We start from the raw sequence: 18,620 nt of genomic DNA on the forward strand, positions 1-18,620 counted from the left end.
CTTCCCACTGACCATCATTGATGAGATCATAACTCATGATACATTACCATGATGGTCAGTGGGAAGAATAATCCTTACGCTTGTGGCCATTGGGAAGAATTCTCCCTTACAGATAGCTAAAAAGATCAGTGGTGTCAGTGGGAACTTATCTGAGAGGCAGACATTGCTCATTGCTAAAGGAAACCCTAGCAACCCCTGGAGGAACCCTAGAGTTCCATGGAACCCTGATTGGAAACTCTGGCCTATACTGTTAGCTATCTTGTGCTTGTAATTTTTTGCAGAGGTTCACTGAGATTAGAAAGTTATTTCAAGGGTACCTCTGTGTTGCAAAAGTTGAGAAAGGCTGGTATAGGCTGTCATTACATAGATCTTACATTTGTACTCATCTTTCCAGCACCATTTTGAAGAACATGTAACTTGAATATGCAGAGTGACTTTCATAAGGTGACCATTTATGTACAAATGTTTTTCTTGATGATCTTCCAAGGCCCTGGAACATTATACAGTATAGGGGGGACAAGGAAAGGCAGTGTGCATTCTGCTCTATCAGGAAGTAGAGGAATTACAGGTGCCAATATGTATTCTACCAGTGGCTCTGAAAGGGCAAATGCTAAGGTTAGTGGTGTGTTCTGACAGCCATTTAGTATTGTTGATATTTAAATATCTGTATTCCTTCACAGATGTTGTTTAAGAACAGTCAAAATAGCACAGGTCATCAAAACCAGTCCCACCTAATGTAGAAATATTTGTGACCACATTTTTTGAACCATGTGCACACAAATTGTTGGTTGTGCCTAGTCCCAACTGATGAGTTATTGCAACATTTTTACCAACTTTATTCAGTTCTGGGTCTGAAGTGGTCATCAATCTTATTAGGTCAAGTCCCCAAACGTTGGTGTAAATATGAACCCCTAGTTTGAGCTCTATCATTGCTGTAAATAGATGAAGTGTTTTCTAAGACAATGGTGTGCACATTTTCTAACCCAACAAAACAAATTCTGTGGATCAAAATCTGGATAATGATCAGCTCTGTAACAGGAAAAAATTATATATCAGACTTTGGAAATGGTGCATGGTTCTTTATTGAGTATATCTTCGTATTATAGAGCTGGTGAATGTAATAAAAAAATCAAGAAACTGCATAAATGATATGGTTTCTGTGCTGCAGGGATTCTTCTGAGTAGCTGATCATAACGCAAGGCTCAAGCGCATGCAGAAGCAGATGTTATTTTGTCTTTGTTCACTTTTTGTCAGCTGGAGAAGCCTCTTGTTTCACAACAGTTTGAACCTTCGTAGTAGTAGTAGTAGTGGTTGTACCCGGCCCTAGTAAGGCAAAAAGAAAAGATTCATGGTTCTACAAATCCCAGGATTCATATAGTAGAAGTTGTGTTGAGGTTTAGTAATAAGGAAAAAAGGAGTTCTAATTAAAAAAAGTTCGATTATCCCTGTCTACATTGTAAACCAGGGCTGGATTCATACATTTTCAGCCCGGAGGCAACCTCCTAGGGCACCTTTGCCGGGCAAAGGTTTACTTCAAACTTTATTTTCCATATTGCAAATTCCATCCTTCTTAGATGATCACCAAGACCTCCGTCCAGGCCAGGCACCTAATAACAGCCTACTGCCCATACAGTCACCACACTATGCTAGGCCCTAGCTAATGCACCTGGCAGCCATTGTGCCCTTGGCCATGGTCTATCTAACCCTACTGAGAAATTGAGCAATCCTGCTCTGATCATGCCAAAAGCACAACTTATATTGACTAAAAAGAAGGCCATTTTTGCATAATGGAAAGTTTTTTCCTGGTACAGACCTTCTCCATTATGGCATGCTGAAGAGGATGATTAACTACAAAGGGTCTTAAGGTATTAATTCTTAACCACAAACACTTTGAGATACTGGCTTAGCACACAAGGCATTTGGCATAGATAGTGAAAATGCAGTTCCCTAGCAAATTGATACCAGCCCCAAACCCTTTTTCACTGTGGTTGGGTACTTTGGGAGTGGAATTACAAAGGAATAACACTGTTGAGTACCTGTAGTAGTCAAAGGTAATTAGTGCTCCCAGAAAGAGGTGTCAGCATGGAAAAGGGTGGCATGGTGGGGGTTATCTGCAAACCTTTTGTTCTTATTAGGTATCCTGTTCCCAAAGAGTTCAGAAGCAATAACTTATGGCACCATGGGATTTTTCTACAGTCTAGTTTTCTACTTGCTTTCCTCCAGCCGCACTCATACAATACTGTCCTAGGTACCTGGACTCATATGTCTAGGTAGAGAGGCCAAGCTGTTTAAAAATATTAAAATATGTTTGTAAGTGCAACAGTGCTTCTGTAACATGAAAAAAAAGTCCAGCAAGGCTGCAGAATGTTAAATCAGCATTATGATATCTATTATGTTATAATAGTGTTTGATATGTATAGCATGTTTAGCATGTACATTCACTGGTCACTTTATTAGGTACACCTGTTCAATTGCTGGGTAACACAAACTGCTAATCAGCCAATTACATGGCAGCAACTCAATGCATTTAGGCATCTTGACATGGTGAAGACAACTTGCTGAAGTTCAAACTGAGCATCAGAATGGGGAAGAAAGGGGATTTAAGTGACTTTGAACGTGGCATGGTTTTTGGTGCTAGAAGGGGCTGGTCTGAGTATTTCAAAAATTGCTGGGACTTTCACGCACAACCATCTCTAGGGTTCACAAAGAATGGTCTGAAAAAGAGAAAAGTGATTGTCAATTGTGTGGACGAAAATGCCTGATGATGTCAGAAGTCAGAGGAGGATGGGCAGACTGGTTTGAGGTGATAGAAAAGCAACAGTAACTCATGTAAATATGGACCAAAATCTCTGAAGAATGTTTCCAACACCTTGTTGAATCTATGCCACAAAGAATTAAGGCAGTTCTGAAGGCAAAAGGGGTTCCAACCTGGTACTAGCAAGGTGTACCTAATAAAGTAGTGTCGAGTGTAAAGGTTTGCGCAGCTTGAAGAACAAAGCTTCTTTTTAACTTTTTCATACTCTGTATGCAGAGACATTTCAGAAAAATGCAGAACTCTCAGTGACCTGTTGTTTTCTAGTAATAAATGACTGTTGTATCCTCACTGACAGCTGCCATTGCTGTGTCTTTCTAGCTAAATTAAAATCAGCCTGCAGCTACATTTCAAGATTTCAGTTTAAAGATTACAGTCAGTTACCTGCACTCTCCTTATGAGAAGCGCCAATGCTGTGGAATGAAAAGAGAACAGTTAGTGGTTGAAGTTTTCAAACAAATCTATTTTGTGTTATTAAGGAGCTTATTTATGGCACCAGTAAAAATACAGACCTCAATCCCCAGCTAGTACCCACAAGTGATGCTTGAATCGAAGCCATCACTTGCAACCACCAGCCTATGTGTGACCAACCTTATGCTAGGTGTATATAAAATGGTTTTCAGGTAGTTCAACCGCTTTCAACCAACTTAAAATCACAAAAACAGCCAAACAGAGCATAACAATCTATTTTCATTAGCTTTGCTAGACCCTGGTTCAGGTCCTGGGTCACCTTTGCAGTAATTATTGCTGTCCTTTTAAGTGTGACACATATACATGTGAACTTTGTTTTTGATACTTTTTCGTACCTATATTTTCATACACCAGCTAGTGACTGGTGTAGCAAACTGGCTCATCAGAGTTGGACGCGGAGTTCCCCTTTTCTATTGGAGGTATTCCTCAGTCCTTCATTCCCTACCCCCTCCCTTCATGAGAGGCACAGTGACAGATGGTGTCGGTCAACTGTAGGTTAAGGCATCCTTAGTCCGGTGCCGAGCAGTCTGCGAAAGTGTAGCCTTCCTCACCTAAGTCATGATAAGGCCAGCTCATCAGAGCATTGGGAAGCACTGACCCCAGAACTGTGTAGGCTCACCCATTATAAAACAGATAAGGCAGCTTCTCCCCGGATTCGAAAGAGATTGTAACCTCACAAAACAGTTAAAGATGACAGAATTAAATGAACATTCCTCAAGTCAGGTTTTTCCCCTATGTTTCATGTCATGGATTATGACAGATGTTGGTTCTAATTCCCCGACTGACCCCTCCCAGAACAGCGTAGTGGCGAGTATTCAGAGCCACCCCCCTTGCAGGGGGATTTTTAAAAAGACAGGCTAGCAAGCCTAAAGCTAAGCAAAAAACATCTCCTAATATTAACACCGTAACAACAGGAGATCAAAGACCCTTTCCGCTCTGCAACCTGGATCTGCTTACAAACCAAGGCGTATTGGCAAGTAACTTAACCCTTTAACTTCCTTCCTATTATCTCTTTGCTGTGTTGTGGGTCTTTATCTATATATAAATATATATCTTAGTTACATCTTTTTGTAAATATTTAATTGCACCTGTTTGACTCTTTTAGTAATAAACCTCTCTTTCTGAAAGTGTTAAACTGTTTCTAAGCGCTTACTTGCAATTCACGAATTCCTGCCTTTGAAGAGACGCTATTGTTTGTTATAATCTCTGTATAACAGGCCTGCGGACCGTGTTGCATAGATCAATATTTTAACCATTACGGTGTATATTGATAACGGGAGTTTCCCAGTCTCCGACAAAAGTGGTGGTGGCAGTAGAGGGTTAGTTGCGTAATTAACCCGACCCAGTAACAAGCGCATTCAGGCTGCAGGCACCTATTGTAGCCCATTAGCTGGACAATCGCTGTGCAGGGTGCAGTTGGGTATGGCCTTGTTATGCGCGTCACACCGCGGTTTTAGATCGGCCGGTCCTTTGGTCATGAGTTTGGTGAGAAGGTCTGGGGTCTGACGCCGCGTATTATTGTTGGTCGCGGTCATGCGATTGTCGCATGTTGGTGGCGGCGATCGTGCGATCGTGACAACTGGTATTTTTTTTTAAATAGGGATGATTTTGCTGAACTAGGGTCACATCAAAAGGATCATGCCATGTTGCACCAGCAGCAGTATCATTATACTGGGCTAAACAAGTTGGAGAGATACTTGTTTCCTCACTGGCTGGGTTGGTGAGACAAGACTCTCTAATTGGCAGCTTACGTTTCCAATATTTCCACCAGTGATCAACATGGAACTCAACCAGCTAGTAGGGAGTAACACATGAATTTGTTCTTTCTGACGCTTTTAGCAGTCCTGTTATTGGTTAATTTTTGAAAGAATGCTGAGTGTGATATGACCTCCATGGTTTAAAATATTCACCGATTGGACTTTTTTCAGTACTTGGTAGCTTATACTGGCCACCCTACATGGAAACTGATTAATACAACACAGCTATAGAGTACGGACTAAATATGCGTAATTGGAGAATTTTGTTGATATGTGTAATTTGTGCTGCCCATCTCAATTTTGACCTGTTTAAAACATATATCAATATAAAAGATATTGCAGTAGATAGTTGTAGTACTTTTTGTATTTACCTCTGATCGTGTTCCTCCAGCAGTTTACGGTAAGTAGAAATTTCGGCCTCCAGGTGAGCCTTGATATCGAGAAGTGCTTTGTACTCCATATTCTGACGTTCCAAGTCAGAACGCAGATTGGTCAGCTGTTCTTCAAGGCTGCCAATTACAGATTGGATATGGTGGAGTTGAACAGCATAACGGCCCTCGGTTTCAGAAATAGAAGCCTCCAGTCCTGCTCTCTAAAGAGACAAAATTAGATAATTAGGAACTGTTGAATGAAATGTATTTTGAGTCTGAAATGTATTTTGTGATGTATTTTGAGATATCCAGTGATGCTTAAATTCTTTGGATGTTTACTCTTTATTATGCAGGTTCCCATGGTTATAGTCACCACTCTTCCATCCATGGTCAGAGATCCTTGTGCAAATATAGTTGGGACAAGGAATAATGTAAGTAATATTTTAATCTACAATCCCTCTGGTTTTAGAGGCAGGGGAGAAAATAATACTTTACTGCAAATTGGAGTCCAGTTTTAATGTAAGTCAAGTTAATAAAAGGCAGAAGAGTGGTGTCCCCTGGAGCAGTTGCTTGGTACACTCTATAAATGTACATTTGTGGGACCAGTTTGTGTGAAAGCCCTGTATGAGGGGGTCTGGGTCCACAATTTGCACTGGAACCCATAGTACTTTTAGCTACACTACTGTCATCAGTAATGCTTAAGACAGTGACTCAATTAACTACTTTCTAGACCTTTAATTAGTAAGGGACCGTCAGGATCACGAAATACTGTATTTTAGTTCATAGAGAGCTTCTGCAGCTTTAACATACATCTAAAGCATAATATAATGTTAAAAGAACAGTGAATCTTACCATAATAGGATCAAACTATTGGGGGGTTTTTTGGTGGAAAGTGTGGGAATTACCTTTTTTGGTCCCTAGAAAGTTGCCATGCAATGTATCGTGGAAAAAATGAAAGTAATGAGAAAAAGGCAGGTGGGTTTCTAGATTCTTTCTGAGGTGGCTCAGTGAGATGGGGTCATGAGCCAGTTATATTGAATGAATAGCTGAAGACGAGCCAGGGATATTAAATAGATATCCTTTTTTCCTTGTCTTGGTTACAAAGGGGCATAGTAAGGTTTTCCATATCACAAATAATGTTCAGTTCTCTGCACCAGTCCTGTATAGTAGTTCTCTGCACCAGTCCTGTCTTCAGAATTTTTGGATAGTCATTTTAGTAGCATTAATTAAATGTATGCATAATGATTAAGGAGTACAGTTCAGAGAGGGAAGGGGAATTTACTTGGGGGACACAATCACCTGGGGGGAGAGGTACAACAGTTGGTGCTTTGGGTGAGTGGATTTGTCCTGGGAAGAGGGATGGGGATTTGAAGGAAAAGAAGATTCTGTTGGAAGGAGTGATGGGGAGATTTGCATTGGGAGGGGGGATTTGAGGAGAGGATTTGTACTGGGGGTGGGGGGTAGAGGATTTTTTTTTTGGGGGGGACATTTAGAGGGAAAGAGGATTTGATCTGGGCAAGGGGGATGGGGGGGTATTAATGGGCGGGAGCTTGTTGGAAGGAGGGATTTGGCTGGGGGGAGATGATTTGTGCTAGGACAAAGGGATGTGGGTTGGAGGGAGGATTTGTGCTAGCAGGAGCTAGTAGGAAAATCATTTGTTTAGCTTTCTATATCAGTCCAGTGAGTAGGGGTATATAGCTTTTCCAGGGGTATATGGCTCTTTTTCAGAATAATCATCATAGTAGAATTATAGGTTGTGATTTTTCTAATATATTTGTTGAGGTCATTCAGATGCAGAAGGAAAAACAAGGGTTGTCAACAGTCACTAAGTTAGATCATTTAGAAAATATTGGAATAACTGTTTGCTAAAATGACCCCATTTTGGGGCAGGTCCATAAGACGTCCCATTGGTTAGAACCGCTCCAGCATGTTGGACGTTATGCAGGAAAGATTTCATGGAATTTTGCTTTGTGTAGTACCAGTAAGATAGGAGTTTGTAATCTGATTCTTGGAGTGAGGTTGAGATTGCGAAAGTGTGTGAGAGAGAAGATAGTTTTCCATTGTGTATCAGTAGTTCCATGCACACGGGGCGTTTTAATAACGCTGGTAACGTTAGCTGTGTAAAGTCACATTAAAAACGTGAGTTTTTCAGCATTTTTTTAGCGCTTTTGTATTAGCATTTAGCCATGTTTATTCACGTTTTTTCACGTTTGCATTTTTTTAACCAAAAAAAAAACTTTTGGGGGGTAAAAAATCATCCAAGAACTCTGGTTTGCCACGATTTACCAAGTTTTGCCACGTTTACCTCATTTTGATGCATTTTTTCAGCATTAGAGCATTTTTACAGCTAAAAAAACTCTAGAAGCTCACTAGTTCTGGGTTTTTTCCAGCCAAAAAACGCCCCTGCAAAAAAAAAGTTGATTCCAGTCTATGTGTGCATGGACATATAGGACAACACACTGGCGAGTTTACTGGCTGTAGAAAAAAAAGTCAAAAGCCAAAAACAGCCACTGTAAAAATGTCCAGTGTGCATGAGGACTTAAATTGTTTAATGTGGACTTAGATTGTAAGCTCCCAGGATCAGGCCCTCCTAACCCTCTTGTATTGAACTGTATTGTGACTGTATTGTCTCCCGTTATATTGTAAAGCGCTGAGTAAACTGTTGGCGCTATATAAATCCTGTATAATAATGTGGACCATTTTTCTAATGTCTCCTGGCTCCAACCCTTTCCTATAACACAATAAAAAAAAAATAATAATAATTAATAATTTTTTCCTCAAGTACAGGTCCTTCATTCTCGCATAGGCAAGGAAGACATGCCAGGACCCCGCACATGCACAGGAATGCCACAGGTTACTCTGGGATCCTTTGCAGAATTTCCACGCATGCATATGCCTCCAGGAATTTCTACATCATGCATCCCAGGAGGCAGCTTGTGGGATTTCATGCATGTGCAAAAATGGCATGAGGTCTCTGCGAGTTTACATCTGCACATGCGTAGGGGGTCCAGCGCATGCACAAATACGCTGCAGGGCTCTGATCTGCCTGATCCCATAGACCTGGCAAAGATCTCTGTGCTGTGTCTACGTAAATCTCAATTCAAGATGGTGACCCCCGGAGAGCAGCAGTGTAGGGGGAACTTTCCCTACAAGCCAGTCTTTTTTACAGGGACATGTTTTAGAATTTTAAAAGTTTTATTTTTGACAGTAAGGGTGGCGTTCCACTTTCAAATCTCTTTCCCAAACATGACTGAATTCTGGTCTGTAAGTGCTGTCAGAATCGACCCACTTATAGAGTTATGAGTACATCTCTGGATGCAGTTTGGTTCAGGCATAATTGTATTAGTAGGGTTAGTGACCAGGGGCGGACTGACCATTTGGAAACTCGGGCACTGCCCGAGGGCCCGGGGTCAAAAGGGGGCCCCATGAGATGCCTCTAGCACCTTTTTCATAGGCTTTTTTGAGTTTGGGCAAGGACACAGGGGCCCCATGATCCCCTATTGCCCGGGGGCCCCATTAGTTGTCAGTCTGCCCCTGTTAGTGACTTCAAAGATTGTTAACTCAGAGGAAGGGAGTTGACAAAGTACGAACAACAAAAACAGAAGGTGATCTTTGCTCAAAGAAGAGGTTGGTCTCCTGAAACGCGTCAGCTGGTATGGACATCTGTTTAGTCCCATGAGGCTAGAGGGCATACTTCTGATTTTTGTATTCATGATATGCTAGCAATCCATTTTTGCTTGTGAGTATAATTTGTATCTTTCATATTTTAATAAAGTAATGTAGATAATGTGCTAGGCATTTGCGCCCTTCAGTTTTGTTATTTGTACAATCCAAGATTCGCCTGTGGCACTTACTCCCATAGGAGCTTCTGTAAATTTTGCCCAGGTTCGTCCCCAGTGGATTGCCTTGCACATGAACACAGTCACTCTTTTCTTCAATAAGCAGTCTAGCGGTGTTGTTTTTGTTGTTTTTATTTTTGAGGAACTAGGGAAGAGGGAATTGAGTTGGACACAAGCTATGTACAAATTGAGGACAGTGATCTCCTTTCTATAAAACTGAAGCAGAAAGCCTTGCATATAGTAAACTGTGGACCAGGGGTGGACTGACAACTCATGGGGCCCCCCGGGCAATAGGGGATCATGGGGCCTCTGTGTCCTTGCCCAAACTCAAAAAAGCCTATGAAAAAGATACCAGGGGCATCTCATGGCGCCCCCTACTGACCCCCCGGGCAATAGGGGATCACAAGGCCTCTGTGTCCTTGCCCAAACTCAAAAAACCTATGAAAAAGGTACCAGGGGCATCTTATGGGGCCCCCTACTGACCCTGGGCCCTCGGCAGTGCCCGAGTTTCCAAATGGTCAGTCCGCCACTGCTGTGGACTTGGCTTTGTAATGGAAGCAGAAGAAGCACACAAGCTTCTTCCTTTAAGGCAACAAGAGCAGAGTCCCTTCACAGAGAACTAGATAGTCTGAGCACTTCAGAACATCAACCGATGTTCCCTTTAGCAAACCCACACAGCTGACTTTTTAGCACAAGAAGAGTCCAAAAGTCTTTAAGATCTCTCACAGAAGTATGTGCCCACAAATGTCCAGGTTCAGTTGGTTGCCTCCTTCCAACTTCCAAGCAACACCTATCTCCGGTGATACCAGACTAGATCTTCAGCAGTCAGCCCCTCAGTCAGCTCTCTGTAGCTTCAGCATCCAGGCCCTCAGGTCACCCACCTGAGGCCTCACGAATAGCAAACACATGGCAGTGTAGCCCTGGAGTGCAGCTGTGCTCCAGGCTAGACAGATCCTGAGCAGGAATAGACACGGAGATCTGTGTGCTCAGAGAATATTTACAGTCGCCCAGCAGCCTTCAGAGCCCTGCTCCCTGGGATTGGCCAGAGCTCTGTAAATATTCATGATGTCATCTACATAACTCCATACCTATAATCCAGAAAGTTCTACTCAGGGGCTGACTGACCATTTGGAAACTCGGGCACTGCCCGAGGGCCCGGGGCCAGTAGGGGGCCCCATGAGATGCCCCTGGTACCTTTTTCATAGGCTTTTTTGAGTTTAGGCAAGGACACAGGGGCCCCATGGTCCCCTATTGCCCGGGGGCCCCATGAGTTGTCAGTCCGCCCCTGGTTCTACTGATTTTTGGAAAGCAGAGGGAGCTATAAGGCTGGCAGCAGCTGAGAACAGTGAACTGACCTAATCAATCAGCTGCACTGGATACAGTGAGCAGAACTAAATTTTCTTAACACACTAATCACAACCACAATGGTTACAGCAAGGCAAGCTAAATTTACCTAGCAAAAAACACACAGTTCCACTGAACACAGTGAGCCAGCATTAGAGTTACAAATCCTAGCACCTATCTAGGAGGGTGCTACACCCTAATCTGAGGAGAGCTGCACCACCACATCCAGCCTGAGTTGCACAATGGTCATTGCATTTGTATTTCTGCAGCCAGCTTCTCTGCAACTTCCTAGTGCTAAGGTGTCAAGTTTTTACAGTCCTTTGAGCTGACAAAGCGTTTGATTCGTAGATAGCCCCATATCTCAAGATCTTAACAGTAAGGCAATCATGTGGGTGGGCACTTTGATTTTAGTGATAGAATTGCCTTGACATGTAAATACTTCTAAATCCTTAAACTCATCAAAGTCTGATTTCTCTAATTTCAAGTGGACTCACCATGCTGTGCTGTGACTGCAGCTCAATCTCCATGCCTTGCATGGTGCGTCTCAACTCTGTGGATTCGGTTTTGCTGGAATGGACTTGTTGTGTGTTGGACACAACTTCCTTCTGCAGAGATTCACTCTATAAATGGAAAAACAACGTGCAGTTACATTCTATAAAAAGGAGGATGAGGAAACCATAAACCTTGGTAGAATCATACCTGAGCTAAGAACCATGTCTCTGCATCCCTCCTGTTCCTCTCGGCAATGTATTCATACTGCTCTCTCATGTCACTCAAGACCTTGGATAGGTCAGATCCTGGAGCTGCATCCATCTCCACGTTCACCGTTCCACTCATCTGCTTGCCCTTGTCACTCATTTCCTGAACAAAGAGGAATAAATATGAATGGAAGCATCTACTGGAATATGGTCTATAAGAACAACTCACAAATAATTAATTCCAGTTAATTTATTATATAATTTACCAGAGTTTCATGACTTCTTTCTGCCATATATACAATGTTGTATAATACATTGGTGAGCTTTAAAAACTTTTCCAGCTGATAAAAACACACCAATGGTCTACTGATGAAGTCAAAGACAAACATTTAATCAGAGTCAGAGTTGGGTCTCCAAGGTACATGGACACCTCTAGTTACTATACCATTTATTTTCCTCCTGTGTACAAAACCCAAAAACCCTCACCTCCTCATGATTCTTCTTTATGTAGGCCAACTCTTCCTTCAGATTCTCGATCTGCAACTCCAGGTCAGATCTGGAAAGTGTTAATTCATCCAACACCCTTCTCAAGCCCTGAATATCTGCTTCGACTCCCATTCGCAGGTGTAGCTCATTCTCATACCTGAAGGCAGCAAGATTGTGGCCTTAGAATGTATAAAGCTGTCCAGTAGCAGGCAACTAAGGTCATGATTTTAACTTACCATAATAAGCACCTAAAGTTTTTTTTTAATAAGCTATAAGCTCTGTGTCTTTCATAGGAAAGCATCTTCTGCCCAGTTAAAGTATTGTCTGTTTTAAAGACTTTGCGTGTCATTTTACATGCATAAGATTGCATTTTGAGTTATCAAGTCTAAGATGGAATTTTGATGCTAGTGATCAGTCAATATACAGTTTTTTTTTATAAATTCGAAATGTTCTGATGTGAAGCAAGAAGCAATGAATTTGAAAATAAAATTGTGTTCTTCTCTGCAGGGGTGGACTGACAACTCATGGGGCCCCCGGGCAATAGGGGATCATGGGGCCCCTGTGTCCTTGCCCAAACTCAAAAAAGCCTATGAAAAAGGTACCAAGGGCATCTCATGGGGCCCCCTAATGACCCCGAGCCCTCGGGCAGTGCCTGAGTTTCCAAATGGTCAGTCCGCCCCTGCTTCTCTGCACAACACATGCGCATTTAATGTGAAGTAGAATGCATATTCAGTGGGCACTGTTTTTGAGGTATTAGCAAACTGTTGTCCTTAAAGTGACTTTTAATGACTTTCCACATGCTTGCTCTTTCATGTTTTTCACTTTTTGCAGCAGGGATATTCAACCCATCTATGGCTAGGCTGATTGTACTCAATTCGATTGTTGCATGACTTGGGTACAACCAGCCTGTCGGATTGTGCATGTGATTATTTCCAGCGGCTATAGCCACTAGCAATAATTATTGTGTTCTCACAGCTGGGACGGCTCCCCCGTGCCATCCACTGCCGGGAGAACACAAAAGCTGACTGTTGATTGGGTTGATGTAAAGAGTCGGTCACATACTGTGATTTTCTCTCCTGCGACCACAGGGTGCAGGGAAGAAAATTGCTCAATTCCCCATCAACACAGTCAGTGTCCCTCCTGCAGAGCTATTGTGTTCTCCTGGTGGATGGGCAAGGGGGAGCTGTCCCTGCCAGGAGAACACAATGATTATTGCTAGCGGCTATAGCCGCTGGTAATAATCACATGAAAAGTCCGACAGGCTGGTTGTACCCAAGTCGTACAACTGAATTGGGTACAATCAGCCTGGCCATAGATAGTTCTAATCACCAGTCCCTGCTGAACCAGATGAGATTCAAACCATCTAAGACCGGTTTAGCTCTCATAATTGCTCTCAAGATAAGCTATCAGCCGCTTTGTTGTGAATGAGTCAGCCAGTTCATATCCTGATTTGTTAGAAGGAAAAGTAAAGCCCAACCACTCTGTAGCATGTACTGCAAAGCAGGAAGCAGAGCCTATGTAATGAGTAAAAAATTACATACAAAAAAAATAAATAAAAACAAGCTACCATGTACTAATAAGAATATTTACATCAAGCTGAAAAAATTGTGATAAGACCATACATCCCCTTTAAGAAAATTTACATGAACTTACTTGAGTTTAAAATCATCCGCAGCCAAGCGAGCATTGTCCATTCCTAAGGTGACTTGATTGTTCTCAGCTGTAGAAGTCTGGATCTGTAAGAATTACACCATTTGGATCCTCATACAGTATTTTATAAATCAAAGCAAATAATAAAAAAACAAAACAAAAACCATTCAATACATTCACATTTCCCCCATGTCTTATCAATTGCAAGTAGTGATCTTTCAGAAATCCAATGTGCTTCTAATTTTCTGCTTGTGTTGACAACACAGTACTTGAAATCCTCATCCTCATGAAGGGTTGTCAGCCATTCCAGCTGGTCTACAGAACTCCACCTATACCCCACCGCTTTTTGTCTAAATCCATCCATTTTCAAACAAAATTGGGCTTCTGCCTTGATTCCTGGGAAAGTTTGTTAGGAGCTCCCAGCAGCTGCTCCTGAAAGAATTTTACAAGCCAGGTAATGATGAATTTCAGCTTTTTTTCTGCTTAGTTACATTGGACCAGCTTGGACTAATGTAAGTATACATATTCCATACATGGCTGATACCCTTGGAAGCCGAGAATTATTGTAGTAGCTGTCAGATGCTGTGTCTTTGGGGTCCCATGCATTCATGCATTCTCTGATGGGAGGGGAAGGGTTGTGAAATCATGATCTCCTTCTTTTCTAAGCTGGGAGCACCTTGTATTCATTGAGAAAATACAGTGCATTTTCTAAATGGCACCCGAACTGGAGACCCTCTATACATCAGGGCAACCGCTTGGCAATGGACCAAGAAGACAAGAGGACCGCTGTAGTAGGGTGGCTACAAAAGTGATTCTCTGCTTCTACAGGGATCGTCCAGGTATGGTACATGTATACTTACATTGGTCTAAGTTGGACCAATGTAACTATGCAAAAAAAAATACATGAAACTCAGCTTTAAGCCAGATGTCACTCTACCCAGACACATAGTCAAGCCCTCTCTGAGATATTTTGGGACATTTCTAAGCCAACAAGACATATATCTCTACAGAGTGTTTTTGATCTGATTGGCACTTTAATGTATCTTCTCTGGGGGAATCCTCTCCGGTAGCATCTGTGAAAGAGGCCAGATAATTTCAAAATAGTTCCCCTCATAAATTTATAGTTTGTAACTCTGAAAGGCACCAGTGACATAGTCAGTTAGGTTGAAACTGATGCACTGATTTCTGTCAAGTTCAACCTCTGACAACATCTAGAGTTTGGGTTTAAAGGAAGGCAAAAAAATTCACCCCCTCCAAGCCAACTTGCCAAATTTGCCACATTATAAAAAAATATTGCTATATTGGCCTTTAACAGAATAACTTTAAATGTTAATATCCGCAAGGAAGCAATCGGTTGTATTTACATTGCATTGTTGTTTTTGCCACTACTATCTCATTCAGTAAAGCATTCCACAGGTGCAGCACACTTGCTATAAAGACTTCCTTCCTAAACTGATGGGAAAAAATCTCCTTCCATCATACATAACTAATGTCGCCTTTTGTACTATCCTTTGGCTATTCTGCCAAATCTTTATACTGACCTCAGAGATATTGAAACATGTTATTTAAGCCTTTTTATGATGTATTTTTTCTGAACTTTCAAGTTTTTCCATTCGTCCCTTGTAAATACGAGTTTGCTTCCCTTTTATCAATTTAGTTACTTGCTTTTGACCCCTCTCTCCTATGTCCCCAAAAGTGGACCCAGTTTGAAGAAACATAGGCTCCATGCTTTTACCATGGATATAAATCTTGAAAGTACCTAAATATATGTTATTTAAAAATGGAAAAAGTTAGAGTACAGTGGAAATCAATCATATCTAAATTATATTATTTTATGCAATTAATGCATTCCTGCTGATGAGTCTTGATGTATTCAGAACAGGAAACAGCCACACTGATGTCCTGTGGAGGAATAAACAACCCCAGGATGGCTACAACTCTGCATGTTCCCTTATAAGCTCCTGCTATACTGTCAATGTAACCATATAATTGTCCAAGGGATTCACAATTATGATTACTTCACAGGCCACCAGATATTTGCCAGAAGATTGTCATGAACTACTATTGTCTATTTTTATTGACATCTGCTTCTGGGCAAATTTGAAGATTGTTCTCAGATTTTAAACCCTGACAATAAAATCCCATACTCTTGATGTTATGGGACTTTTATACATTGATAGGTAACCTGCTATAAACAAACATATGAAATAAAAATGTCTGTTTACTAATTATAAAAGTTATGTCAAAAACGTTAGAAGGTTATGTTACCTTTTCACGCAACTCCTCTATTGTTGTCCAGTAGGGAGAATAGTTTTGTTCACGCACAGTGACTGATCCTTGCTTCTCATACCAGTCATGAATCTTGTGCTCTAGCTCCGTATTGGCATCTTCCAAAGACTTCACCTTATCCAAGTAATTAGACAGGCGGTCGTTGAGGTTTTGCATAGTGTACTTTTCATTTCCAGAGAGAACTCCATCTGTATGGCTGGCACCAAAGCCAGAGCTGCCAGCACCAATGAAAGAGGAGCCACCACTAGATCCAGAAGACATCAACCTAGAGGTTGAGTGAGAAACAACAGGGCCAGAATACCCTCCATGCACACTTGATGACCCCAAGACACCACTAGAAATTCGAGATGAGAAACCACTTCCAGCCCTGGAAGAGCCGCTGTGTGCATAGCTATAACTCATGGTGGTCCTGATGGATAGATGGAGCAGTGTACTGATAGGAAGTCACCTGTTGGAATTGGTGCTAAGAGTTCACCTGGGCACCCTATATTCTCTCCTCAACTGATGTTACCATGGTGAAGTTATGTAGTTGTTTGATGTGTCCTCCTACTTGGAACTAAGCCATTGTGATACCTTTCCAAACTGTACTTATCTTGGATTCCTCTCTTGCAGATGCGTATCGGAGTTTCATTCTCTTGTTTTCTCTGGGAACAAAGACTGCACTCTCAAGCAGTTTTTTTTCCTTCAGGGCACAAACTCAGCATCAAGTTCATCTTTCACTGGTAAAAAGTAAATATGAATTCCCATTGGCGTGTGTACATAACCTTGCACATTTCAATGAGTGAATAAGAGGCAACACTGGCAATTTGAAGATTAAGATTTGCAGATAATTTTTTTTAAACTATTTTTCTTGTATATATTACTGAGGTGGTGATAGAATTAGCAGAACACAATATAAGCATTCACTGTTTTCTGACAGTTTCTGCCAAGTCTTACTTGATTGAAATGTATCTGTTTTGGAGACACAGAAAAGACAAGTGATTTAACATTCTAAACTCTGTCGCCTGCACTTAGCTTTATGGATCAGTATGGGGCATGAAACTATGTTTTGATACAAACTGGATTGTTTAAAATTCCAAGGCAACTTAAACACAGAAATCCTTTTTTAGCAACTAAGAATGGACAGGCTGAACTTTTTTTTAGTTTTTTTGGGGTCAGACTATCTAGTTTTATTACCAGAACACTGGTGCAGTAGTATCATGATTGGGACTGTATAGATTGGGTGTCAGGAAGTGTTTGAGCCAATAAAGTAATTAGGTTAGTAGAGGACATGCCTACATTTGGTCATTGACATCACAGACATTCCAATGACATCATTGGTCATATATCATCAATGATGGCACATGGGAGACCCAGCCCCATTTGTATATATCAGCTACTGGTAATTCAGTGGGAGTGAATCAACGGGACCAGACATGGATCAGCAGGTAGTTAAAGATAAATTCTAGGTATGGATATTTTATACATAGTTACATTGCTCCAGCTTGGACTAATGTAATTATGTATTTACTTTATCTGGCCAATGCCCCTGGAATCTGAAAATCACTGAAGTAGACACTGCTATTTTAGTGATTTCCACCAGCTTCCAGGTCCTATGCTGAGAGGCTGCCCTGCTGCACACAGGAGGCACCGCCATTATTCAGAGAGTACATTGCATTTTCTGAATGAATGTAAGGTGTGCTCTGACTGGGCCAGGTGGAGAGCATGATGTCACTGTCCTACTTCTCTGCCTTGTCCAAAATATCCATATCTGGATTTCTTTTTTTGAGGGTGAGCCTATGCTTTTGCTTTTCTTGATTTTTTTGGATGGATTTTCCCCTTCAAATCCATACCTTTGGAGAAGACCTCCTTGTGAGGATCGCGGCATCAGACCCCAGCCCTTCTCACCAAACTCGTGACCGAAGTACTAGCCAATCTAAAACCACGCTGTCACCTGCGTAACAATGCCACGCCCAGCTGCGCCCTGCACAAAGATTTTCCAGCCAATGGAACACAATCTGTGTGCCGGCAGCCTGGGAGCGATTGTTACTGGGTCAGGTTAGTTAACTCTTCACACTGCCACCACCTCCATTTTGTACAGAGAAAGAGGAAACTCGGCAATATCAGCAATAACACTATGATGGTTAAATAATCGTCTGTATACCACTGTCACCACAGGCAGGTTATACAGAAGTTTAAACACACACAGTAGCGCTCTTCAGAGACAGAGGTTCTTAGTTTGCATTAAAGAGCTTTAGAAACAGTTCAGCACTTTCAGAAAGTAAGATTTATTACTAAAAGGTCAAAAGGGTGCAATAAAAATATTTACAGAAAAAGATATAGCCAATATACGTATATATATATATATATATATATAAATATACAGAGAGCAATAACACAGCAAACAGATAACAGAAAGGAATTTAGATAGATAAAGTACTTGCCAAAAGCCTTGGTTTAAGCAGCTTTCAAGTGTTCTGAGCAAAAAGGTCATCTCCCAGAGTTGGTTCCAATGTTACAAGGGAGAATCTTCAACTTAGCTCAACTCAGCTTAGCTTTCTGCTCCAAGCATAACAGCTTTTTCTAGGAACTCAGCAGGGTGTCTCCCTGAAGCAGAGAACCGATTGCCTTATTTGGGCGGGTGTTGCAGGCGGAGACCCAAGCTATGACCTAAAACCCTCACAGTTGATGTCATGCTTCATAACTTACCTTGGATACATATAACATTCTATCCACGAGTAGATTAATACACAGAATCTTCTGCTGAACGTCTACATATGAAATATGACATACCTGTTGTGACGGGTAAGGAGATATCATTCTCTGCTTTCCTGTATATGTCAGATAGGGGGTGTAATATATCAGACGACTTGTATTAAAGAGACCGATCTGAATATATGCCCGTTTTTTTATGTACATCTCTC

At 41.6% G+C, this 18,620-nt stretch overlaps 1 protein-coding gene across 1 annotated transcript; it reads right to left on the reverse strand.

Moving 5' to 3' along the window:
- Nucleotides 1–1,064: 1,064 nt before the first annotated feature.
- Nucleotides 1,065–16,190, reverse strand: LOC149464471 (keratin, type I cytoskeletal 19-like). The gene is made up of 8 exons (XM_089674438.1): nt 15,697–16,190; nt 13,432–13,514; nt 11,779–11,935; nt 11,294–11,455; nt 11,089–11,214; nt 5,412–5,632; nt 3,197–3,225; nt 1,065–1,323 (listed from the first exon to the last, which is right to left on the reverse strand). Exons 1-8 carry the CDS (start codon nt 16,117–16,119, stop codon nt 1,241–1,243), a joined length of 1,284 nt encoding a protein of 427 aa, XP_089530564.1. The 5' UTR covers nt 16,120–16,190; the 3' UTR covers nt 1,065–1,240.
- Nucleotides 16,191–18,620: the final 2,430 nt, after the last annotated feature.

The sequence above is a fragment of the Staurois parvus genome, unplaced genomic scaffold (assembly GCF_062004578.1).
Source record: "Staurois parvus isolate SC_StPar_1 unplaced genomic scaffold, SC_StPar_1.0 ptg000151l, whole genome shotgun sequence".
Classification (NCBI taxonomy): Eukaryota; Metazoa; Chordata; class Amphibia; order Anura; family Ranidae; genus Staurois; species Staurois parvus.

Excerpts from the sequence above, each read along its gene's own strand:
- LOC149464471 (XM_089674438.1), bottom strand. The coding sequence starts at position 16,119 with ATGAGTTATAGCTATGCACACAGCGGCTCTTCCAGGGCTGGAAGTGGT. Across the intron at positions 11,936-13,431 it reads GCGGATGATTTTAAACTCAA|GTATGAGAATGAGCTACACC; the intron begins GTAAGTTCATGT and ends TGCTGCCTTCAG. Across the intron at positions 3,226-5,411 it reads CTGGAGGAACACGATCAGAG|CATTGGCGCTTCTCATAAGG; the intron begins GTAAATACAAAA and ends TTCATTCCACAG.